Raw genomic sequence first — 26,769 nt, 5'->3', positions numbered from 1 at the left:
GTTCCAAATTTTAGAGGAGGACTTCTTAAACTTTTTTCACTTATGATCTCTCTTTACTCAAGAAATTTTTATGTAATCCCAGGTATATAGGGATATAAAATAGACATACAAAGCAAACACTTGCTGACAATAAATCATAATTTTATAATCCCCACATTGAGTTACAAAATCCCATATAGTGTCGTGAACCACAGTTGAAAAAGCTGGGGTCTAGAGTTCTACCTTCAGTTTTATGTTCAGTTTCACATTTTAAAAGGGTTTTGACAAATGGAAGAAAATCCACAGAGGTCATAATGGTTTTTAAAAAAAAACTCAAAAAGGAAGAGTTGAGAAAATTGAGGATATTTAGCTTAGAAAATAAAATATTTAGGGGTGAATGTGGTAGATGTTTTAAATAGTCAAATCATATATGTCCAGTTATATTTTATACATCAAATACATCATATAAACCAGATTTTTTAATACAAAATGTATATGCAGACACATTATTCAGTATATATGTAAATCTAGAGTGTTTTGCATAGGGCTACACATGCAGAAGAAGTGACTCGATTGCCTAAGAGGTAAACAGATAAGATACTTCATTTCTAGAAAATGAATGGAGTTGGTGCTAGAGTTTCTTGAGGTAGACATTTGTGGTTCCAGAGGCTCTTTGAGGGAGAGAAACGTGCAAATAGAAGGCATTCTAGAGAAGAAGAGGGAAACACACGTAGGAGAAGCCGGCTCTTCAACATATCCTTAATTTCTAAGTTATCTCCTTCAAGACTTTGTAGAGAGGCAAAGCTTCAGAAACAAGGTTTTTAGTGGTTGTGGTTCAGATCCAGGCTGGACTATAGAGGCTGGTGGCTTTGGCTATAGTCCAAAGTTTCAAGTTCTAGTCTAGAATACATGTGCATAATTATAACCGATCGACATACCAAAACAAATGGTTCCTAGCTGTACTAAGGTAGGCAGCTATACTCAATGCTACAAACTCTGCAATTATGCATATTTTCTACTCTTTCTTAAAAAAAAAAAAGTCCAGAAAGGTATCATAGCAAAAAATGATATTGCCTATATCTTAATATTCAGCTCTCTCCATTGTGCCCTTACTGCTCTGCCTAGTTTCAGTTCTACTGAACAAGACATCCCTCCCAGGATCCTCATGGCTTCTAAATTCACCACCTTGGTGCTAACTCTAGCCTTTGTTGACTTCCGCTTGCCTGAGTCTCTCTTTCCCTCTGAATGAGTTTAAGGATAGAGTATCAAACTCCAGCCTTCCTTTATAGAGGGCAGAAACTGGACTCACTTCACTCCACTCTATGTGTGCTACCCTCCCTTGTTTAAACTTCACAGAACAAGGTGCCCCCAAACAGAGCTCCATGCCAGATAATCTCTGATGTCCTGCCCTTTTCACTTTCCTCCTTCCTTTTCTGTGTTGTTTCTACCTTTAGATTTTAAACTCCTTGAGGGCAGGAATTTTCTTCTTAGTATACTCCAGCTTTTAGCTCAGTGTGTGACACATTTAATAAATGTATGTTGGATTGGATTCGTTTAGCAGACGAGCAATGTCTGATTGTTTTTTTTTTCCTTTTTTTTTTTATTAAAGCTTTTTATTTTCAAAACATGCATTGATAATTTTTCAACTTTGACCCTCACAAAACCTTGTGTTCCAAATTTTCCTCTCCTCTCCCCCCTCCCCTAAATGGCATGCTATACATATATATTGTTATATATATGTTATACATATATATATATATGTATATATATATATATACGCTTAGTCCAATATATGTAAACATATTTATTCAATTATCTTGGTGCACAAGAAAGATCAGATAAAAAAGGAAAGAAAATGAATGAGAAAACAAAATGCAAATGAACATCAACAAAAGAGTGAGAATGTCTTATTGTGATCCACATTCAGTTCCCACAGAGCTCTTTCTGATTGTAGATGGCTCTCTTCATCACAAGATCATTGAAACTGGCCTCAATCATCTCATTGTTGAAAAGAGTCATGAACATCAGAGTTGATCATCATATAGTCTTCTTGTTGCCATGTACAATGATCTCCTGGTTCTGCTCATTTCACTTGGCATCAGTTCATGTAAGTCTCTCCAAGCCTCTCTGTATTCATCCTGCTGATCATTTCTTATAGATCAATATTATTCCATAACATTCATATACCATAACTTATCCAGTCATTCTCCAACTGATAGAAATCCACTCAGTTTCCAGTTTCTTGCCATTACAAAGAGGGCTGACACAAATATTTTTTCACATGTGGGTCCCTTCTTTAAGATCTCTTTGGGATATAAGCCCAGTAGAAACATTGCTGGATCAAAGAGTATGCACAGTTTGATAACTTTTTGAGCAATGTCTGATTGTTGATATAGGAATCATTTCAGAATTTACTACCTGTGTATTTTTCATTATCATTTGATTAATGTACAGATCAGGAGAAAGAATGAATATGAAAAATCATTACATGCCATTATAATAGTTCCATCATGACCTATTTAAGTAAATTGTTGACTCTGGCAAATGGGAAATTGATAAAATTTGAGATATTATTTTATTATTACCATTTTTAGAGAATTTTAATTGACATCAAATAGATCTATGAGAAGACCAAATTAGTCAAGAACTCATTTTCACTCACAAACACAAATCCTCATCCCCAAGCTGAAAAAAAAATGACACCCCAGGTCAACCCTGATTTAGAGTACAAACTCATTTGCAAAACATTCAAAATGAAGTGATTAAAGATGATAACACTAGAGCTGTAAGGAACTCAGGAGTCATTTACTAGCAATTTTGCTTTACAATACAGCACAAAGCAGTAGAGGGAGACACAAGTTTATAGGAAGCTTTTTAAAAGAACCAATTAGTGAAGGTTATTTTGAGACTACTCTTAAGTGAAATCAAAAAGAGATAACAAATAATCACGAAATGCAACAGATCTGCCAACATTTCACTAATTATTCTGATCAATACATTTTTTTATTTATAATTTTTTTTCACAGTACATATGCATGAGTAATTTTTTAAAATAATATTATCCCTTGTATTCATTTTTCCAAATTATCCCCTCCCTCCCTCTACTCCTTCCCCTTGATGACAGGCAATCCCATACATTTTACATGTATTACAATATAACCCAGATACAATATATGTGTGTAAATCAAATTTTCTTGTTGCACATTAAGTATTAGATTCCGAAGGTGTAAGTAACCTGGGTAGATAGACAGTAGTGCTAACAATTTACATTCAATTCCCAGTGTTCCTTCTCTGAGTGTAGTTGTTTCTGTCCATCATTGATCAACTGGAAGTGAGTTGGATCTTCTTTATGTTGAAGATATCCACTTCCATCAGAATACATCTTCATACAACATTGAAGTGTACAGCAATCTGATCAATACTTAAAGTGAAATCACTATAATTAGTGTCCCAGACCTGATCAATGATGCTGTATGAAAAGTGAACATAGCATTTAGGAAGATGAAGTTAGGAATAACATCTGGATTTTACCAAGTCCATATATAAAAGTCTGTGATAGAGATCATACAATTTAAAAAGCATCCAGGGTCTGCTTTTCAAGATATTTAAAATTGGGGAACATTTCAATAGAATAGAAAAGATCTTGAAATTTGATACCTATAATAATACATAAAAAACTGCTTAACTTTTCAGGGAATGTGAACAATTTTCAAAAGAGGAATATTAATTACTAATAATCACTTAAAATTCAGTGTTCTGCTATTAATCAGAGAATCAAATTGATATAGCTTTGAGGAACCATCTTAAATCCATTGAACTGGCAAAAATAATTAAAAGCTATACAACTCTGCTAGCAAGGATATGGAAAAACATGTGAATTCATCAATTATTGGTGAAATTAAAATTTTTAGAAGCCATCTGGCAAAATTAATACAAGTTTAAAATGATTTAATAATTACTTTTATATGTGAATATACAAAATGTTATCAGATTTTTAAAGAGTTATACATTAAAGGATTTTCATAGCAAAAAGATTTTTATAAAAAAAGGATAAAAAACTGAAAGCAAGCTAAATATTTAATGACAAAGCAATAGTTAAGTAAATTGTAGTATATTAATATAATTGAATATTATAATACAATTGTTTGACAAATATGAGCAATACAAAAGGAATCTAAAAAGACTTTTATAAAATATTTAAAATAGTCACTAAATAAATTTAGTTGTTTGTATTGATTCAGTGTTAAGTTTCTGATAAAACATTTCATTTTAAAAACTAACATAAAATATATTTTGTCTATGTATGAATGTATATATTTATATATGTTGTCTCTCTGATATAAGGAAAGGGACTGAATTATTTCATTTCTATCTTATATCCCCAATCCCTAGCACAGTGCCTGGCACATTATAGGTGATTAGTACGTATTTGTTGGTTCACTGATTGAAATAGCAGAATTCCAGTTTAGAACCAGGCCTTCTAAATCCAAATCTAAGGCTTCACCCATGAAACTAGACTGTCTCAGTATAACAAAATGAGGTGGAAAGAGTAACACTCAGAAGGATTTTAAGAGGCTAGGAAAAGGCAGTGGAAAAAATCTGTAATTGTTTCCCCTGGAAATATTGTTAAATCACCTGGGAAACAGAAAAATAGCTTGATTTGAAGTACATTTTCAATTTTACATGGTGAAATAGGTTGTTTGTAAATCTCACCATTTGGATGCTCACCAGAATTTTCTTCAGTGGCCTGATATTGGGAAAACTACCCAATTTTCTCCAAATAAGTAGTCTAGCTCAAATTTGGAGAAGGGCAGGATTCTTATATCACTCCAAAGCCTCAAGATCAATGTGCAAGGCCTTATGAAATAATTTTCTTACAGAATAAACTTAGATTTCCTGCTCTGACCTAGTGATATATGTTAAATATATTCTTAGGAGGTCAGGAGAAAAAGGAGATTTATTTTGGCACCTTAAGAAAACTATAGAGTTTCTACCTGGAAGGAACCTTAGAGAACATTTGGCTCAAGCACTTCATGTTACAGATGACAAACCTGAAGTCCAATGAAATGAGAACATGCCGGTATTAAGTGGCAGAGTTTAGATTTGAACCCAAGGGCCTTCTGCCTCCAAATCCAATGTTGTTTCCCCTATGAATGAGACTAAGATCATGCAATCTCCAACCCAAAGATTCTTACATATAAAACTTTTTTTTATCTATTCAGGAAGTTTTTCTGCTATTTGGCTCCTGCCCTACCATTTAACTGGAACTACTCTCTTTAAAGTTACCAGTGATCTCTCAGTGAAGGAATATGATAGTCTTTTCATAGTCCTTGTCTCTCTCAACTTCTCTATAGCATTTCACATTGTTCACCTCCTAGATTCACTTTCCTCTTTGGGGTTTTGGGATGCTGTCATCTGCTTGTTCCAACTACTTGTCAGTTTTCTTTACTGGTTTTTCATCCATATCATACACACTAACTATTGTTAGTGTGTTAGTCTCTCCCAAGACTTTGTCCTGGTTCCTCTTTGTCTCAGTGTGACCCCATGTTAAAATCTCTTTGCAAATGATTTGCAGTTCAATATACCCACCTCTGGTCTCTCCTGAGTATATTACATTAAACTGTGCCTTTTGGATACCTTGAACTGTATATCCCATAGGTACCTTAAACTTATTTTGTTTGCTCCTTATTATGTTGTTTCTCCAGATCTAGTTTAACAAAAACAATGAACCTATATTCACATTTTGAAACGAAAACTACAATATGAGATAATGTTTAAAATAGCATAATACAGAAAAACAGTTACAAAGGAATATTTTAAAATGAATGAATGCATGCAAAAGCATTTATTAGTTCTTTACTGTGTGTTAAGGACTGCACTAATCCCAGGGACATATGTACAAAAACAAAGACAATGTTGACTTCAAGGAGTTTATATTCTCATAGGGGAAGGCCGCACAAATCATGGAGTGGTGGCCAGAGAGGAATATTTTGGTTTGGGAAGTTGCAGAAATGATGATTAGAGCCATATGGGGGGAAATTGTCATATTATTTCCAGGAACAATAATAGAGATGATTTGATTGTGGTTTGAAAATAGTAATGGAAGGAGGGAGGGGTCCAAGAATAGGCTGGTCAAGAGTTGACTGAGGATGGTTCTATCAAGGCCTAGATTTAGTGTAAGATTGAGGCAACCACCAATCTGGATAGCTAGGCCCTAGGGCAGGAATTCTGGGCATAAAAAGCTAACATCCTCCAGGGAGTTGTTTCTATTCAGCCAGGGAGTGAAATGAAGCTTGACTGGAACAATAGGAACTGGAATCATAATAGGAACTTTTTTCTTCTTATATTTAGTAATTATTTTGAGTGCATAATTCAATCAATTGATGCCTTTTCATCCCATGCAACTCTTGTTCCCATCTTCCTATAAAACCTCCATGTGGACACCATCTAATCCACTGAGGATGTTCCTCTAAGTTTTTCAATATAATATTGATACATAAGAAGCACATAGGTTTTCACTGTTTTTCTTCCTTCTTGCCACTTGATTGACCTACCTCCTTTTCTGGTAATTCATTTCTAGGGAAGTAATAGAATCTAAAGTTTTGGAAATTTGCTACAGCCTACTAACACACATTATTTTTCTCTGACTACTCTACCATGTTTGATTTTTGGAGATGGTATTTTTCTTTGTTTAGTAACCATATATTGAATATTTGGTTAGATTAATGGGCCTATTTTTCTTGAACCCAAGGATGAAGAACAAGGATTAAAGTTTCAAAGAGATAAATTTAAGTTTTACATGAGTAAAAATGTCCTATTATAAGAGTTAACCAAAAGGGAAATAGGCTACCTTAGGAAGCATTGAGCTCCCTTTTACTGAAGTCTTCAAAGGCTGAGTTACAATTTGTCAGATATAGTGCTTGGGAGATCCTTATTCATCTGTGGTTTAGTCTTTGAGGTTCTTTTTAATATTGAGGTTCCATAATTCTATAATTGTTAAAATACTTGAAAGGAAAATTTGGATACATCCTTTCTAACCATCAAATTAGTTGCCCACTGAACCAAGTCCAGTGTTCATTTCTCTTTGGATGGTCACTATGTAATCGAGGTCTTTGGTTTATGAAATGGTGGTTGGATGAGGTAATATAAATTTTGTTGTGAATATGTGTTAACATATTAGGAGATACTCTGTTTTCCATAGCTAAGATCCAACAAGTAAACTGTGCTCTGAACTTGGCGTAATGACAATCTTTTGTGCTCATCTTTTGGATGATCTTAGTCACAGCAAAATTCCAGAATTATTTCTGGTCATGAAGCCTTGCTAGGAATCAAACTTGTCTCATTGTTGTTGTTACCCCTCATTGTCAGGACTACAGCTCACTATGTAGTCATAAATATAAGTATTGAGGTACACTTACGCTAAAGCAGGTCCCTCTTCCCACTAAAGGTGGGGTCCTGGTACATGTGTCCTTGCTTACAAACCCTTTCCTTCAGTTTGATTTAAACTTATATTTAATTCCTGATTCACCTGTTTTTAGCCTGCTGTGTTCAGCTACAGCCACCCACAGGCTAGAGGCCATTTTTATTCAGTTGATATTAAATAGTGTCAGAAGTGAGATTGGAAAGAGAATTGGACCATTGGACTCTCTGGTACCAGTAGGAATGGACCAGGCACTCCCAAGATTTATTTCTCCTGAGACATTGCTACCTACTCCCCCAAAATCTGAGGAGTCCTCTTGTCCTTGGTCTTGCTCCAATCTCTGAGCTCCAGCCTTGGTTGAGCTTTCCATTTTGGGGAGGGAAACTCTGGGGCCCTTCAGTGACTGGATTTGTCTAAGGTTTCCATTTTGTTTCAGGTGTCTTCGGTGAAGATATCTGCACCCTCTGTTCCCCTTACAAACTGCTCCTGCCTACTCTTTTTGGCTCTGCTTCTGCAGACCAGGAGGTTTTTTCTGCTCTGTTTTAGCCTCAGTCCCTCCCCCCACACACACACCATAGGGTAAAAGAATATTTAGTTAGCTGCATGTCTCTATTAAACTGGTAAATGCATGCCCAACTATGGATTATAACTGCATAATTTGTTAGGAACTGTTTGTGTCTGTTTGTGTCTTGTTGCTTTGTCTAGATTTTTGTCTTTGTCATATAAAATGCCTGTGTAGATTCTGTTACCTTGAAAGATTTAAAATGTAACCACCCAGAAAAAAAATTTCTAAGGGCTCTAGCCAGAGAGTTTAGAAAGATTAATGAATTCTCATACTTGAAGCTACTGTCCCAGTAAGCAAGAGTAGCTTCCACTCTAGGTTTTCCTCAGGATATTAGGTTTTAAGAAAAGGGAAAAAAGAAAACAAATCTGCAAGACACTTTCCTCTGTCCTTTCAGCTTTGGTTGTATTGGAATTATAGAAATAAAGTCAGATAATCAAAGTTGTAGAACTGCTAAAAAAAAAAAAAACACATCTTAGCTGATTAAGGAATTTGGAAATCAATGATTTTAAGATTGCAGAGGAGAATTCCTGGGACCTTGGAGTATTGCAGAAACTTACTTCTGAAATATCTTAAGTTGTAGAGTACCACTCTGTAGAATTTAAGGAAAAATAAGAATTAAATTCTAAAAGTTTTAAAAATAAATGGCAAAATTAATGGCTAGGGAAATTAAAAGAAGATAGCTGGTTTAGGAGTAATTCCAGAGTAAAGAAAGAAAAAAAATTAGGTAAATGATTTGTATCTTATAGTAACCTTTTGTTAACCCTTCTTTAGCAATTGTTTAAACCAAAGAGACTTCTGTAACTCCCCCAGGTCAACAAAGACCCTCTCATACTAGATCAGATTTCCCAAAAATCAATGTTGAAAAAATGCTGGAAAAATGAGAAATTTAAATTACATTCTAGTTGCAGAAGTATATTAGCTGTGTAAACTTAGGCAAGTTATCTTATCTCTGGTCCAATTTCCTTATCCATAAAGAGAAAAATAATAATGGCATGCACCTGCCAGGATTGTTGTGAAGATCAAAAAAATAAAATGATTGTACAGTGCTTAACACAGTGATAGACATGAGCTAAGCATCGTATTATTATTATTTATTTAATTGAATATAATTGTTCCATACTTGTTAAAATGTCAAAGGTAAAAAGATCAATGATTTCTATATGGGATAATTTGGAAATGCAATTGATGTATCTGAAGTTTTGTCTTGCGTTTTAAATATATGATATTATTTGTGTTATTATTGTATTTCTAAATTCTCTTATTTTGTGAAATTTGAGAGACTATTATAGTAAAAATTCTGTCAGACAAAATAATTTTTAATCTGAATGCTGTTATAATGAATTGGGCTTTTCAAAGATGTAATAAAATAGATATTTGAATATTGTTAAATATTTAACGAAGTATAATTTGTTATAAAGCAGATAATAACACATAATAACAAATTTTCATTTGAAAATTCTTGGCTATTGTGAAAGTATATAGAATGGTTTAAAGATGTTGCTTTAACATATTAATGATGAGTCAACTATCAGGTATTTGCTATATATCTAAAACCCCAGAATATGGGCAATTTTAATTTATAAGTAAAGGATTAAAGAAATGTTAACTGTTAGGGAAACATCAGGAGAGATATTCAGGCCTTAAGTTGTGGTTAGTAAAATTTTGCTATGTAAAGTAAAAATTCTTGGGACTGTGAATTATTATTTTGAGTTTTGATGACAGAGACTAAATTGTCATGAAGCCAGTAGTAGAAAATGGCATGTGATGCAGACTGGGAACTGCTAAAGGGAGATGTCTGTGCCTGGGAAAAGTTTAGGAACAACTGGAGCACAGCCTAAGAAGGAGCCTCCTGACTCTATTTCCCCATTGTGCTATTTCCTTTCTGAAAAAAGATATTTTCCACTGTTTAATCCTGAGCCTTGCCTCTAACACCCTGTGACTACAGATTAGTCATATCTGACTCATAACTGTAATCAAAGCCAAGGAAGTTTTTCCCTCTCTAATGTTACAGGACATTGTTATAACTATGTCTCTCTCTTTTTCTTTTTAGAGCAAATTTCTACAATAAAGAAATTTTGTAAATACAATACTAAATCTATTAAATAATAGACATACTGGAATATCTCTGAATTGCTATAATAGGATACAAAAATGAACATCTTACAATTTTAAACTTAATTTGTGGTCAAATTATAATACAGGAATGATATCCTCCTAAGAGAGAAATAGTCAAAGTAGTAAATCAAAGTAATATTAAATGTTTTTAGTTAAATGGAATAGTAAATTTTGAGAAAAGCAATAGGATTAGACTGTTTTCTCTAAAAACTATATATAGATGCATTTGACTGGCTTCCACAACTAACTATCATGGAAATTCAGGGCTTTGAATATGTTTTAGTAATAAATTCTGAAAACTGGATTAAGTATTTTACACATAAACTGTATTGATAATGATAAAGAAAGTGAATTTTTAAAAGTATCTAATAATTTTAAAAGGAAGAAGAATTCATTTTATAGTTGAATGCTCCATAAATGCACAGGATTTAGATAAGGATAGAAATAGCAAATGATACATATACTGAAATTCTCTGAAGTTTTAAGATAGAAGAGGCAAATTTCCTAAATTGTACTAAATGTTATTATCAGAATTATCTAGAAATCTCTTGTTTTAGAACAAGAGAAGCAGACCCCTTTCTAGAACTTTTTTGAGGGTAAGCATTGTCCTCAATTGGCCTTTTGTGGAATTTTGGCTTATACCTGGCTTTTCTTTATTGTCCAGAAGGGCAGGGTTCTTTCAAACTTCCTTTCTTTTGCCAAAAGGGAGAAATGTTAAGATATTAGGAGATACCTGTTTTCCAAAGCTAAGGCCCAGTAAGCAATCTGTGCCTTGAGCTTGGCATAAAAACCAATCCTTTTCACTCACACTTAGGATGATCTTAGCCACAGAAAAATTCCAGAATTGTTTCTAGTCATAGGTATAAATAGTGAGATCTTCCTATCCTAAAATGGATCATCTCACTGAAGATGGGGCTCTGGGACATGCATCCTTGATTGCAAGCTGTATTCTTCACTTTGCAATTAAGCTTCTCTTTGATTCATGACTTTCCTGCGTCCAACCTGTTCTGTTAAGCTTCTGCTTACCCACAGGTTAGAGGATGATTCTGTCTGGTGGACCACAACGTATCTCATTTAAAATTTAAATATACTTGACCCTTTGTCCATGATGTCATTAGGGGGATTCTTCTCTTTGAACAGGAAAACATTACACAATAAGAATATTTTTCTCCACCACTTAGTCCTGAAGATGACTAAAGAAGAGTAGACTTGTGTGTGCTATTGTAGTATTGTACCTGCCTTACTAGTTATGTGACCCTGGATAAGTCACAACCCTGTTAAGTGTGAAGGAACTCAGTTTCTTCATCTGAAAAATGAGCTGGGGAAGGAAATGGCAAATCATTCCATTATCTTTGTATAGAAAATTCCAAATGGGGCACTGAAGTGTTAGACATGACTGAAACAATTTAACAACAATAAAGTGCCTCCTCTGATGACTTACCAATGAAGGTCCGCCATTCCTAACATTAATGTTGCCCCTTTGTCATCATTGGAGAATAGATATTGAGAGAATGTAGCCCAAGAATTATCATCTTAACAGAGGAAGAGAGTCAGTAGGATGAGTGTACGATCCATATCTGAATGAGACTGTGCCATATGATGGAATTCTAAAGTCAAGAGTTCCCATTAAAGATCCTGAATGTTGGGAAATAGGGAAAAGATCTCCCATTTCCTATTACCTAATTGTATCTGTGGCTGAACTTGCTCCCTTTAATCAGAGGCTAGCTTATTTCTTGTAGGGATACTCATAAGTCATAGAAGGGTCAGCAGGAAAATTTCAGCTTTGCTCTTGGTGGCTCCACCTGGGATAATATGGGCTAGTCTGAGGCTCTCCACTTCTTTTCAGCCTTCACAGGCTTCATTTGTCACTTGGGCTCCATTGCACAAACTCTGGATGAGTGAGTGAGTGTTTGGGTGGAGATAGGGAAGAGTATGAGAAGGTAAGACTTTTCATGGCCAGGATCATGGAGGCCTCAGGGGGCAGAAATGATAAATTAGAAATTCGCTAGAGTCACCATGACTGAAAAACCTCAGGACATCTGGGAAGGTAGTTTGGAGAGAAGGGAAAAAGGAAGTTGTCATTTTTTTTTTTTCCTTTCTTCTTCTCCACGGCTGTTTTGTACAAGATCTGCCTCTTCCCAGTGGAAGAGAAACTTTGAAAAACTCCTTTAGCCTGAGGGAGAGAGGGATTTGAAAGTTCTCAACCTCAACTAGAGAGTCTGAAAATAAATCCCATCTTTGTCCATTTTCGCAATCATTCCAACAGATTAATACCATAGGATGTGAAGAAATTGCTCAACCAATTACACAACTTTTGAAATGAATGCTAAAGCTGAAAAATATTACAACAGTATGTTTAAACTATGTGCCATGAGTGAGAGTTCTTCTTGGCAACCTTTGAAAAAATGTTGTATTTTTTTTTTCCAAATAGGATCTGTCTGGAAAACCAAAAACATATGGAAGTACCTTCTGTTGCATGCAATGTGTACATTATACACTATATATTACAAAACCTTATAGTAGGTTTAAAAAAACTATCAAACTGCAAGAGATTCACCTGAATCATTGATATATACAAGGAAATAGATGGAAATGTTTGATATTTCTGACTAGCTTAAATATTTAAAGGGCTGTGATATACAAGAGGGACTAGTTTTTTTTTTGTTTTGTTTTGTTTTTTGGTTTGGGGTTTTGTTTTGTCTTGTTTTAATTTTTTGGTTGGCCCTGCAAAGCAGAACTGAAAGCAATGAATGGAAGGGAAAACTTACCAATGATTAATAAGAACCATCCAGAAATGAAATGAGTTATCTCAGAAAGTACTGAGTTCCCCTTCACTGAAGGTCCTCAAGTGGATGACCACTTGACAAAGATATCGTCAAGAAAATTTCTGCTCAGATTGGATTGGATGAACACTGAAGTTTTTCTGTCTCTGAGGTTCTGTGATAGCTTGAAATGACTCGTACCATAAATAAAGAAAGCCTGGTTTCCTTTGGTCTTTTAACCTTTGGGCTCATGCTAGCTTGCACTTGTTCTGATTCAATGAGTATTAGTTAAACCCTGATTGTGTTAGGCAATGTAGATAATAGCAGAAGACACAGTACCTGTTTTGTAGAAGCTTAAAAACTAGTTATAGAAACAAGATGTACTTGAGACTGCCATGCCCTTTATATACCCAGCAATAGTTTGGAAAGCCTTATAAGAAAGCTTCTGAGAAGTCTCAGAAAGCAATGTGGCAAAATGGAAGGAACCCAGGACCAGGAAAAAGGAGTTCTAATCTCAGCTCTGCCAAGAGCTCTGAAAGTCAACTTAGATTTAAACTTTTTGAACTTCATCAGAATGAGGGAGAGGTTTTCTTTTATCATTTTTAGCCCTAAAAATACATGAAGCTACGGTTCTTTATATGGCATCATATTAGGGAACATTTCTAAAGCCATGCAAATTCAAAACCATGGCAGGGAAGAGTTAGTCAAGGAAGCAGCATAAAAGAGGTGTTAGGTAATGTGGGTAGGTCACTTGCTATGTGTAATAGCCCCACACCTGCTTGGTTAAATGTGAGCATATACTTATTCATATTCATATATTATATATATATGTGTGTACTTGTGTATATGGACACAATAATGTTTAACTTTAATAAAACTTTCATGATTGAAAATTTATAAAGAATTATCTTTTGTACATTTATGTCAAAAGAGAACTACTGAGAGGCAGAATGTCACACTAAGTAGATTCATTCAAATTCCTCCTATCATTTATCTATTTGATTGTGTATGGCACATTTGATGTTAAGTGATGTGCATAGAGTTAAACTGCTAGTAAGTATAATAAGGCCAAATTTGAACTCATGCCCTCCTGACTTCAGAGTTGGTACTGTATCCACTGTGCCATCTAGCTGCCCTTCCTCCTATCAATTAATATTTAATTTCCCTGAATCTCAATTTCTTCATCTGTAAAGTAGAACTAACAACCTCTGTAATACATAATGCCTACTTTATATGACTTTTGAGGTTCAAATGAGATGATATATGTAAAGCATATGAATGTATGTAAAGTTTGGACTGAATTGGATTGGATTGGATTGATGAGGGAGCTGTCAGCAAGAAATTTCTATCGATAACCTGTCCATCCCACTAAGAATGAATTCTTTGCTTAGTTCTAGGGGGTTTTTTTTATACTATTTTTGCTTTATTTTTATAGTTACCAATTGCAGAGTTTCTGGAATTTAGTTAACTTGACAATATGGGTGGATTGTGAATTTGGTTCAGAAGTGAACATAATAAAAAGACCCAGATGGATCATCTCCAGAAAATTGTGAGGCTCTTTTAATGATCTTAAGATTCCCACAAAAGCAAATGTTAATGAGACCAGGAATACAGGAATCACCAAAGAATTTAAAATAAATATCACATAGAGGGCAGTGGAGAAGCACATGGTGGTTGTGAGTAGACTACAACACATAATCAATGAAGAATTTTGTGGAAAACATGTAAAAGATATTACCAAGCGGCAGCTAGGTGGCACAGTAGATAGAGCACCAGCCTTGAATTCAGGAGGACCCGAGTTCAAATTTGACCTCATTCACTTAATACTTCCTGGCTGTGTGACCCTGGGCAAATCACTTAACCCTAATTGCCTCAAGGGAAAAATATTACCAAGGAATTACAAGATAGGAAAACAAGATAGATTTGTCATATATTAAAAAAGAGGAACAACCAACATGCTCAGCTAATATTCTCACAATATTAGAAGTCAAGAAAGGTCTCTAATATGTTGAGTGAACCCTTCATCATGAACTTATTGAAAAGCATGGACAAGATAGATAAGCATAACTGAGTCATAAATTGCATCATTGGAGAGGGTTTCCAGTATCATAGGGTTGTTGGTTTTTTTTTTTCATCTGTGGTATGCCATTTCCTTCTTCAGTTCATTTTATAGTTGAGGAAACTGAGGCAGAGTGATCTGACTTGCCTAGGATCACACATCTATTAAGTACTTCAGGCCAAACTTGAACTCAGGAAGATAAATTCTTCTAACTCCAGGTCTGGCACTCTTCAATGTGTCACAGAGCTAACTACTGGTGCTCAACGTTTTGGTTTTCTAATGTTTAAAACAAAGAGATTGAATCCAATAACTCTAAAATTCCTTCTAGCTCATAAATCTTTGATCTTATGACCTACATAGAATACCTATGTTTGCTCTTTATCGCCATCATAGCTTATAAGTGAATCTCCTTTATCTTAAATTTAAATCCCCTTGGAATTGAAAATATTACACTAGATCAATTGTAAATCAGCAAATTCATCTCATCACAATTACTCCCGCGGGGAGGGGGGGTAGTGAAAGCATTGCTGACTCCTTTGGATTTGGGTTATTGCTGCATCTAGGTAAATGTGTGACCTGGGCAAGCTACTATCCTCCTCCCCCAGAGACCCCAGTTGCCTCACCTTCAAATGAAGAGACTGTAAAAGAAGGACTTACAACAACAAACAAACAATTATATAGTCCATAAACATAAAGAGAAGAGAGTAAAACATTCCATTAAGGGTGTTTTAAGAATCTCATTTTTGAAAAAAAAAATCTGATCTGAGGTGAGCTCAATTTTCAATCATATATTTAAAATAAATCATTCTGAAGTTTTTTGCTTGTTTCTTGAATGATATTCCCATTTCCAAGGACTAAGGAGAAGAAACATTGATTGAGAGAGTTCTGAAAATAGTGCTCTTCTCCTCAAATGACAGATGAATATAGAGTATAAAGCGAACATATACGTGCATCTTACTTTTGTCAAGCCTTCTAGATATATTTACCTGTTTTGAGAATATTGGATTTATTGCCTTGATATATTTGTTTATAGTATACTTAAAGCCGGAGACTTTTTAAAAATTTGCTCCTGAAGATGAAATCCAATCTCTGTCTCTCTGTCTCTTTGTGTCTCTGTCTCTCTGTCTCTCTGTCTCTCTATCTCTTTCTCTCTCTCTCTGCCTCTCTCTCCTCTCTCTCTCTCTCTCTCCTCTCTCTCTCTCTCTCTCTCTCTCTCTCTCTCTCTCTCTCTCTCTCTTTCTCTCTGTCTCTCTCTTTCTCTCCCTCTCTTTCTCTGTCTGTCTCTCTCTTTCTCTCCCTCTCTTTCTCTGTCTCTGTCTCTGTCTCGCCATCACCTTCTCTCTCTTCTATATCTGTCTGCCCATGGGGTTCACAAGGCAAGTAATCTCTTCCTGTCAAATGCCTGGTTGGGAGCTGTCTGTATTCCAGTGAGTGAACATTACAATAAAAAGTAATCCTTGGAGCTAATCTATGAGTGATGGAGCAGACTGACAATCCTCCTCTGGGGGCCCTTGCACATCAGAACTGCTGTCCACCTTAACCCTCAAGGATTCCAAACAGAGATGAGTCAGGACCTGGCACAGGCCAAGCATTCCCTCCCTGCTTGGTAAACAGAACAGCCCTTTGTCGTCACTCAGATCCTTTTAGTGCCACAAGACTCCAGGAAAAAACAAATACTTTGGAAGCCAAAACCCCAAGGCAGGGTAAGAAAACAGAATTGTGTGCATCCTGAGTGATGATTTCATTGGCAGGAATTTCTTAAAGGAGAAACGCTGGATAGTTCCAGCTAAATGCCCGTTCTTTTTAACTTACAAGCTAACAATTAAGTTCCTCTCTTCTATAGTTTCTAGGGGTGACCTTTTGCTTTTTAACCTTGTCATTTCTAAATAATTTTAGAACTATTCTTTGTAGTTAACATGCATTTAGGTTTATTCTTCTACCTTGTATGTTTTGTTTTGTGTCTCTTGGGCTACCTTCTGATATTATATTTCATTTAAATAATTACTTTTTTTTTCTTTTTTTCTTTCCTCCTCCTCCCTCAATCTTATTCTTTCTAACTGTTCTGGGAAGGACCTGTTTAAAACACACAACACACACAGATACAACACACACACACACACACACACACACATATAAACCTCCTGAGAAAACAGAACTACTTCAGCATCAAAGAGACAACCTGTTGTAGATATTCAAGCATTGTACTTAGAAAGACCTGTGCTTGAAACTTACTTCAGACACTTATTAATTATATAATTCTGGGCAAATCATTTAACTTCTCTGAGCCTCAGTTTCATTCTCTGTAAAATGGGCATAATCATAACACCTGGTTTAAAGGGCTTTTTGTAAGGATCAAGTGAGATGATGTATGGATTGTACTTTGTAAATGTGAAAATGCTATATAAATGTGAGCCCTAGAGTAACATGTAATTTTTGCATAACTACGTAACCAAAATTTTATATTTTACCACATCTCTCCATTCTTTGACCAGAAGATCTCCTCCTGCCTACTGAAAATTTTGCTTAATGGCAAAAGTCAATTTGATTGCTTGCTTTGGGGGGGACAACTCAATCATGTTGTTGAGTATCTCCTTCCAAAGGCTTATGTAGATAGTTCCATGTAGATTCATGGGCCTGCCCTTTTGCCCCAGTTACTCAGAAGACTTTATGTTATATTTAAACATCTTGATTTCCAGTTGAATAGAGTCTTAAGATTCTAATGGTTGCTCAGTCTTAATAGAATTATTTGAATGTTTAACTCTTTTTCCTCCTCTTCCTTTAAATGCAAGTAGTTTCTGTTGTGGACTTAGTAGAAATCACTCACCCCATAGGATGGCATGGCTGGCTAGTGCCTTCGAACTTCCTCTGGTAGAGTCACACCTGTAGTCTACCAATAGCTGAAACTCCTACTAAACCCCACTTTTCTCATGAGTAGAGAGAGAGCCATACTCTGGATATTATGATGTCACAGAGTTCAATTCTTGGTTTCATGAAGGCCCCATGGAGACCCAGAAAATATTGGGCTTCAACTCCTACTAATGTTTAGATAATAACCAACAACCACCATTTCCTTCTTCCCCATTCATAGTTACCCTTTTACTCAAAACCTTCCCAAGAACCTCATAAACAATGGCTTCTCAGGGTCATACATTGACTTACAGAATGATAGAAATTAGTAAGTGCTGGTAGACACCAAACCTCTTATTTTACGAATCAAAGCTAACAAGTTAAGAAACTTGTCCCAAATATCACAAGAATTTAGCAGCAGAGCCTGGATTAGGATTAATGTCATCTGATCCCCAAATCCAACTTTCTTTCCAATTTACTACATTGATTCACTAGCCAACTCTCTAAATTACTTCATCATTGTGGTTTTCTGGTAGGTAGCTCATCTGTCAATCTTTCCAAATTTGTCTCCTGCCAGGGACCATTAGAACAGTTTATTGTATGAACAAGAAAAAAGAACATAGTGAGGTTCAATGAGCTTTTCCCAAACAGATTATTATCAGAGTAAGCTCTGGCTAGGACTTAGAGTTCCTGACCTACAAGAGCCCAGTGCTTGACTAACAAATAATAAAATATATTGATAAATAATAGAATGTATTGACATAAAAGAAGATTGAAGCAACTGGATATATTAAACCTAGACAACAGAAGATGTGGGCAGTTCAAAGTAGCTCTTTTCAGATATATGAAAACTTCAAACATATAAAAGAGAGATTTGTTTTGTTTTCTATAATTTCATGGGCAGAGTCAATGAGTGGAGGACTCTAGGAGGCAGATTTTATCTTTGCCTAAAGGAATTTTACAAGGGTTCAAAATAGTGAAAAATGGAATAGGCTGCTTTACAGGAACTGAGTGTCCATTACTGGAAATGATTAAGCAGAGACTTGATAACCATCTGTTAGGGATGTTATAAAGAAAACTCATTCTTTCCAATGTTAAGATTCTATAATTCTAATATAGTCTCTAAATAATGGACATTTAATTGGGGTAATGACAAATTCCTGCCTTGAGATGCTCTAATATCCCAGGGAGCATTCATGGAGTTGATCTCAAGGTATACATGGCCTCCTAGAGATGGTGCATAGGGTGAGAAGAAGAATTGGATTAGAGCAGGAATAATTTACAATTAGATGTCTTACATAGCAAAGTTTACAATAGTATCAACTACTTGTTCTAGTATGTATGTTTAAATGTTTAAAAGAACATTTTCACAAAAATCCAGCATTTTTCCTTTCTTAAACTTCAGATTGCCCAGAAAATATACATAAACAGAATTCTTTGTGATACAAAAAAGATAGTTAAATTTCAAATGACTAATTATAGTTATGATGCCAAAAAGTAGTGTTTTGGAAAAAAAAGGGAAACAGAGCTTTTACCCTTTTTGTTCAAATTCAGAATCACAGGATATCAGAATTAGAGGAGATTTCACAGAGATTCTAGTTTAAATCCTAACATTTTTCTTAAGATAAAGTGACTTGATTAAGGTCACAATCTGAGGTAGCAAAACTACTGGCTTGAATCCAAGTTATCTGACTCCAATTCCAGTATTCTTTTCCTAACATGATGCTTTCTCTTTTGATACCTATTTTGCTACTTTTCTCAATTTTAATTTCTTATTTAATTCAATCAATCAATAAACATTTTTCAATAAACATTTACTAAACATCTATTATGTTCCAGGCATTGCAGTAAGTACTGAGAATACAGGAAAAGGCAAAAAATAGTGTCTGCCCATAAGAAGTTTACAATCTAATGGGGGAGACAATATGCAGTTCCTATGAAATGAACTGTATATAGTTTATATCATAAATAATAGCAGAGGGAGAGGCTAGAATTATGAGGGGCTAATAAGGAAGGCTTCCTTTAGAGAATGGAATTTTAGTTGAAACTTAAAGGAAACCAGGGAGGTTAGTAATAAAACCAGAGGAAGGAGAGCATTCCAAGCTTAGGGGACAGCCAGAGAAAATACCTGAAGCAGATGGATGGAGTATCTTGTTTGTCGAATAGTCAAGAGACTGGTGTCACTGGGACAAAGAGCATGTTCTGGGGAATAAGATGTGAGAAGACTGGAAAAGAAGGAAAGGACTAGGTTATGAAGGGCTTTGAATGAAAAAACATTTTGTCTTTGCTCTTGGAAACAACAGGAGCTTATTAATTGGGGGACATGATTGGACATATGCTTTAGGAAAATAATTTTAGTGGCTAAATGGAGGATGGATTGGAATAAGGAAGATTTGAGACAGCCAGACCCACCAGAAAGCTATTGCAATAATCCAGACATGAGGTGATGAGAGGTCTGCATCTGAGGGTTAGAAATGGCAGATAAAATAAAGGGACATATTCAAGAGATGTTGCAAAGGTGAAATCCACAGGCCTTGGCAACAGATCAGATATGAGGAGAGAGATAGTGAGGAAGTCTCAAGCCTGAGGGATGAAAGGATGCTTCAGATATTTTCTCTGGCACTACTCTAAGTCGGAATGCTCTCCTTCTTCTGGTTCAACTACTAACCTTCCTGGTTTCCTTTAAGTCTCTAAAATTAACTAAAATTCCACACTCTCAATTTTATTGTTTTGTCCTTCCTTTTTGAAGAGAACTAATGACATGATGAGTGCCGCCTTGTATTGTGTGTGAAATAGATTTGAGGGAGGTAGAGTTTATAAAGTTATCAGTCACACTCTTTCCTCCAGGGTCATAGAAGTCCAAAGACAAAAGTCTAGACAACTACTGATGCCCAGGATGCAGTGAATGACCTTGGTGTCTAACTAAACTCTAAGTGTTCCATAATGTCTGTTTCTGCTGCCTTCATGGTCATTGGAATAAATGCTTCTCATTCACCCATTTCTCCAGGGGAAGTCTTCACCCTTCTAACTCCCTGGCAGGTTTGAGAACCATTGGTTACCCTCAAACTGATTTAGTTCATCTGCCAAGATAATGTACCTGATTATGGCCATTGTACATGCTACAGCTTCTTGGAGTCACAAGTAAGAGTTGAGTGCCAGAGTAGACACCAAAGGTGAATAATCAGCCCTGAAAAGGGCTCTACAACCTCTAACACCAGAGGTGCTAGTTCTTCTTGAATACCTCTTAAGCCCCTGTAAAGTAATAGGAAAGACAGCAAGGCTTAGTGGGAAAGATAATGGGTCATTTTGAATAGATGGAGTTTAAGATGTCCATTGGACATCTAATTTGGGATGTCTGGACAGCTGGAAATGTGAGATTGAAAATCAGCACCAAGTTTGGGAAGAATAAGTAGATTGAAGAATCATCATCATAGAGATAGTAATGAAATCCACAGATATTGATGAAATCAACAAGCGAAGTATTATAAAGGGAAAAGACAAAAAGAGCCAGGATAGAAACCTGAAGGACCCCTACCATTAGAGGGTATGGTATGGTCTGGAGGAGGATTCAGCAAAGAAGACAGAGGAGGAGCTGTCAGGTAGGTAGGAGGAAAACCAGAAGATAGCAGTACCCCCAAAACCTAGAGAAAATATTAAGGAGGAGAAAGTGATCAACAGTGTCAAAGGCTGTATTAGAAGTGAAGAAGAATAAGGATTGAGGAAAAATTATTAACAACCAAGAGATCATTAGTAACTTTGAAGAGATTCAGGAAGACCTGAAATCAAGTTCCACCATAGTCACATCCTGATGAGGTAATCCTGATAAATCATTTAACTTTTTTGTTCAAGACAACAATCTGAATTGAATTAAATTGAATATAAACTGAAGAAAGCTTGCTTAACTTCATGGAAAGAGAGAATTTCTTTTACTGGGTGTTTCTAATATCAGTGAAATCACAGGACTGAAGCAAATTTTCATAATTTAACCTTTCTCTCCAAACCTCTGGGTACTTCTTTTTTGATCTCCTCTGACCAGCTCTGGATACCTTCCCTTGTCTATTTATTTCTTCACAAGCAAAGTGCAGATCTAAGATGGCAATTAGCCAGCAAATTTTGGGGAAAGCTAGACATTAGTTTCTCTGGCAGAGATATTTCTGATTGCTTAGAATATGATCCTTTTTCATTGTTGTAGATGACTCATCCTAATCATCAGAAAAATAAACAAAATGTTTTGTAGCAGGAGAGACAAGACTTACTTGCGGGTTAATTTGAGGCCAGACCTACATGTTTAATGGTAAAAGGAGTTCCCAGTGAGTGGACCAGTGTATTTCTGTATTGATTGTTCTAAAGAATAGCCTTGGGTCCTGAGAATTGTATAGTCACACAGCCAGCATGGATCATTGGCCAAACTAAAACTCAGGTCTTGTTGATTGTAAGACTGGTTCTCCATTCATTCACTAAGCCTTACTGGTGACTCAAATTCCATGGCAGCCAAGCAAGTTCCATCCTATTGAACATAAATGCTGCCTCGGACATGGTTCTACATCTGATTCAGTAGACTAAGGGTTCAAAGAAATAATTTATTTAATAAAAACATGTCCAAAAACTGCTAGCTAAAATCAATCCCTAAAGCAAAAAATATTTCAGAAATTAAAAATCAGGCTAAGAAAGTATAAGCAACAGCAATACATACTGGTTCATAGTCCCCTGTTCTAACAGGAATCAGGTGGGCATACCTTATTTTTCTCTTTTATTATAATTAAGTTTGGGAATTCTTAACAAACTTTCCCATAGGAAAGTGCTTATAGTTGTTGGGGTTTTTTGCTTTTTGATGGGAAGACAAGGTGCAGGTCTAGATCTTTGATTTCACCAAAATGTGAAATCTCCCAGTGTGAAAAGTCCCTTCACTAATACAGAGCAGCAACTTTATAAAATTAAATTCTTAGAGAGCTGACTGAAGCACTTCAGGGCTGAATGATTTGCTAGCAATCACACACTTAGTAAATAGTATTCTGATTTTAATTATCTATTCATTATATTATCCTATTTCTCTCTTAAGCCTACAAACATCCAGTATGCCCAGTACTAACCAGGACATATCTTGCTTAATTTCTAAAATCAGAAGAAATTGGATATTCAGAGTGAATTATCCTAGACATATTGATTTATTAATAAAAGAAGATAGTTGGGAAAAAAGAGCATAAATAAGTGATATAATGCCATTAAGTTAGCTAACATCTTTAACCCTGGTGATCTCCTGATTTATTTTCTCTGAAGCATCATTATATCATAAACATTGCCCCTCTGAACAAAGATAGCTATAATGCAGCAGTCATTTATTAGCTTCACGGGACCCAAATACCCCTTTACTGAGGTACCAAAAATAAATATTTGAAAGAACTGTCTGAATTCACACTAACAGCCACCTTCTAAAAGAAGCTACTCATAATTATAATGAATGGGCATCAATTCCTAGTCAGTCGAACTATAAGCAATATATCTGTGGCTTTTCTGACATGATGAACCAAGACAGCTTGTTTTTAAGTCATCATTTTTGAACATGCTTTGACTCATTTTCAACTCAGTTTTAAGAAAATGTTTACTGACCCAATGCTACCCCGCAAAATGAAAAGCAACAACAAATAACAGCAACCCTCCATAGAAAACATAGCAATTCCCATGAGGAAAAATTAAAGAAGTAAATAGCTGCCCCAGTCCCTTGTCCATGTTTTCACATGCTGCAAGGGATTTAATAAACAGCCACTTAAACAAACATGCCTCAGAGGCCACCCACCAATTCACCAGGGTGTGCCCACTGAAGGGAATAGCCACCAAAAATTGGTTGTCCTACCCTGAGCCCTCTGCCCCAGGCTGATAACTCAGGAAAAACACAATTATGTCCTTTATAATAAATCTTGGCTTAACATTTACTTAATGCTTAACATGTTGTTTATAAACGTTTCAAAAGCCCAGAACACTGCATTGCTGCATAGAAACTTATTGTATTTACAAGAACCTGAGCAGGGAGATGACAGATAGGAGTTTGTTTAGTTTCTTTTTCCTTGTGTGTGTTTGGGGGTGTGGGGAAGAAAAAAGGGAGGATTGCAATCTTGGGTTAGTAGACATTTCAGAGCAGGGAGGGGAATAGCTGTCTTAAATAACTGTCCTCAAAGAGCTGTTAAGCAGAAACAGTTAGAACCTGAGTATGGAGAGGCTCACTATCAGGTTGACCAGAAGATTGTACACAGGTTAGGTAGTGCAATGGGTAGAGTGCTAGACTAAGAGTCCAGCCTCACATTGCTTCATGACCCTGGACAAGTTACGAAACCTCAGTTTCCCCACCTGTAAAATGAGGATAATGATGTCATCTATCTCCCAGGGTTGTCATGAGAATTAAATGAGATTATATATACATGTATACATACATGCGTGTGTATATAATAGATATATTAAACAATTAATAAAACCTTGTTGATTGATATGAATATTTTTTTCTCACAGTGACTCATGAGGAACCATCCAGTAAGACCTAGAAGAACTATCACATTCTCATTGGAGACAATCACTGTACCCCTTAAATATTGGATATTTATTGGATCAAAGACATTACATTAATGCTTTATGATTCCAATGAACAGAACATTTACCAATGGGTATAGAAAAACCGATTTCAGTTCAATATGAGGAAGAAATTCATAAGAGAATTGTCTGAAAATTGAATGGCTGATTCTCCAACACAGATGCTAGTTAGAGGTGCCATTATTTTCTCTTTGGAAATCAAAGTTCTGAGGCGTTTTTGTTTGTCTAACTGAGAATTAAGAAATGGAATGTCCTGGGAAAAGATACACACTAGATCTTATGTTCAAAGGAGAGTATGGGGAGACAATGAAGCCATTTCATAAGCCCTCCTGGGAAATGTCAAATTTCAACTCTGGTTACCGATCTAAGCCTTAGGACAATAATTTATGTCCCAGGAAATTTTTCTGAAAAGTTTAACAGGAGTTTGATTTGAACACTAGCATGCTTGCTATTTCCTCCAAATCAGCATTCTTCAAGGTTAAATCCACTGGTGACTTTTATTCTGTACATTTTATACTTGAGAAAGGTAACAAATACCATTCACTTCTGATTTTCCACTTGTCTGCATTAATTTGATTTTAATGTCTGATCGAGCTACAAAGAGGGTGCATAACAACAGTAACCAGGTGGTAAAGCTGCAAAGTGTTCACTAGTGGATGAACAGGCAGTGTGAGAGAAATTATAATTAAGCATTAGTGACACCAGAGCTGGAGTTTTCCTTTAGTAAAAGATGTGAGAATTGGGTTCAGAAAGCCTACATCAGCCTTGAAAAAATAAATCTAAAACTAGGCATGTTTCCAAACCAAACTACTTAGGCTTAATAGAAATGTAAACATGCTTGTAGAATCAGAAAGATCTATATGGCTAATATTTGTTCCCACGTGAGCCACCATATACATTTGTGAACTCATCAAATTTTTTCTCTCAAAATAAAACACACAAAATCCATTCTAGTATAACTAATTTTTAAGTAGTAATAATGGCATTTTAAAGAGAAACTGTGATCTGTATTCTAGTAGGCCCATTTTTCTCTGAGGATAAATAAAAGTTCTTTGAAAAGTCTAGAAAATAATTGGCTTTGAAAGGTTAGAATAATAAATGATTGCTGATGCAAGAAATACAAGGTTCCAGACATTCACAGAGGTGTTTTTTGTTTCTGCTATAGCATAATTACAGTCTATATGTCACAACTCATTTTTTAGATCTTGCAATGTAAACCTTTGTGCAACCTTGACCTTCAAGTAAAGCTTGAATGGATCTCTAGTCAACTAGTGAGTATCCATGGTATGCAAATAATCACAAATTATGAATAGTCTTCATTCAGAAAACTCGATATCAAGGCTTTTCATTTCTAATTTGGGAAAACCCTTTGTACTTGCTATCCTAGTTTCCTTGGATGTTTAGGGCATGGGTTAAATCTATTGAGATTCAAACTTTAAGAGAATCTAAACTTTCAGGGACACCCTCCTTGGATAAAATAATCCATTGAAGCAGAGAGACAAGGGACAGGGATATATTACTTATATAAAAAGCTTATACAGCAACTAAGGAATCAAAAATAGGATGATTACCCTGAAAATTGGGATTGTCATGGGACCCATTGGAGGAAGAAAGGCATCACCTTAAGCCATCATAAAATAAGGTTTCCTAAAATAATCATGCTAGCTTTTTCAATTTGTCTTTTAGTCTTTTAAGGCTCTTGATAAATCCCAAAGGTTTGAAATCTGGCCGTTAACTACTAAAAAAATTTTATAATTGGCTTTGTAATATGTTAATATTTGATATGGTGGTATCTGATGCTCTATAAATATTTCAAACAAAAAAAATGAAAATATACCATGAAGGCATATCAACTGGAGCTGCAAGGGTCCAACTTCTTTATTACTTGCTACTTCCTTAGACTTCTTTCCTATCTACTCTTGTCATAGAAGTTTTTCTTAATGAAGACTTGGGAAAGTTTGGCAATCCAGTAATTCAGTAAAATGAAAAATAGAGAGTACAGCACAGTAAAGTAAGCCAGATTTATTGGGAAGACATACTTACATTATGATGGGCAATCAGGAAGAATGGAGAAAACAGTTTAAGCTCACTGGAGCCTTGGATGGAATAAGGCACATTCATGTGGGGTCCCAGAGGAAATGGGTTTTTATAGAGTTCTCATCTAGATTTAGTGGAGAAGAGAGTGAGAAGCTTGCACCAGGGGACTCATGATGACTCATGTTATTGATTGGAATATTGGTTACTTGCCTGGAATATTGGTGACTAATTCATATTCAATCACACACACTCTGCCAGGAAGAAAGATCCTATTTTCTGCAAGTTTTACTAGGTTTTGAGCTTTCCCAGGGTTTTCTTTGTTAAACAAAGTGGGAAAGCTACACTCTTTTACCTTTTCAGATAAAATGAAAAAAAAAATGCTAAGAAAACAAAGAACAATAACAAA

General features: G+C 35.5%; 1 protein-coding gene across 2 annotated transcripts in view; it reads right to left on the bottom strand.

The window, feature by feature from the left end:
* DNAJC5B (DnaJ heat shock protein family (Hsp40) member C5 beta) overlaps nt 1-17,817 on the bottom strand; it is a 106,563-nt gene extending 88,746 nt beyond the window's left edge. Inside the window, exon 1 of one of the 2 annotated variants that reach the window (XM_074278795.1) lies at nt 17,725-17,817. In XM_074278795.1, coding sequence (XP_074134896.1) covers nt 17,725-17,739 — 15 coding nt within the window. In that variant the 5' untranslated portion in view covers nt 17,740-17,817. The remainder of the gene's footprint in view (nt 1-17,724) is intronic. The other variant, XM_074278796.1, reaches the window with a different exon arrangement.
* Between the last annotated feature and the right edge of the window lie 8,952 nt (nt 17,818-26,769).

The sequence above is a fragment of the Sminthopsis crassicaudata genome, chromosome 1, assembly GCF_048593235.1.
Source record: "Sminthopsis crassicaudata isolate SCR6 chromosome 1, ASM4859323v1, whole genome shotgun sequence".
NCBI classification, from domain to species: domain Eukaryota; kingdom Metazoa; phylum Chordata; class Mammalia; order Dasyuromorphia; family Dasyuridae; genus Sminthopsis; species Sminthopsis crassicaudata.
This window is presented reverse-complemented; position numbering and strand designations above follow the sequence as displayed.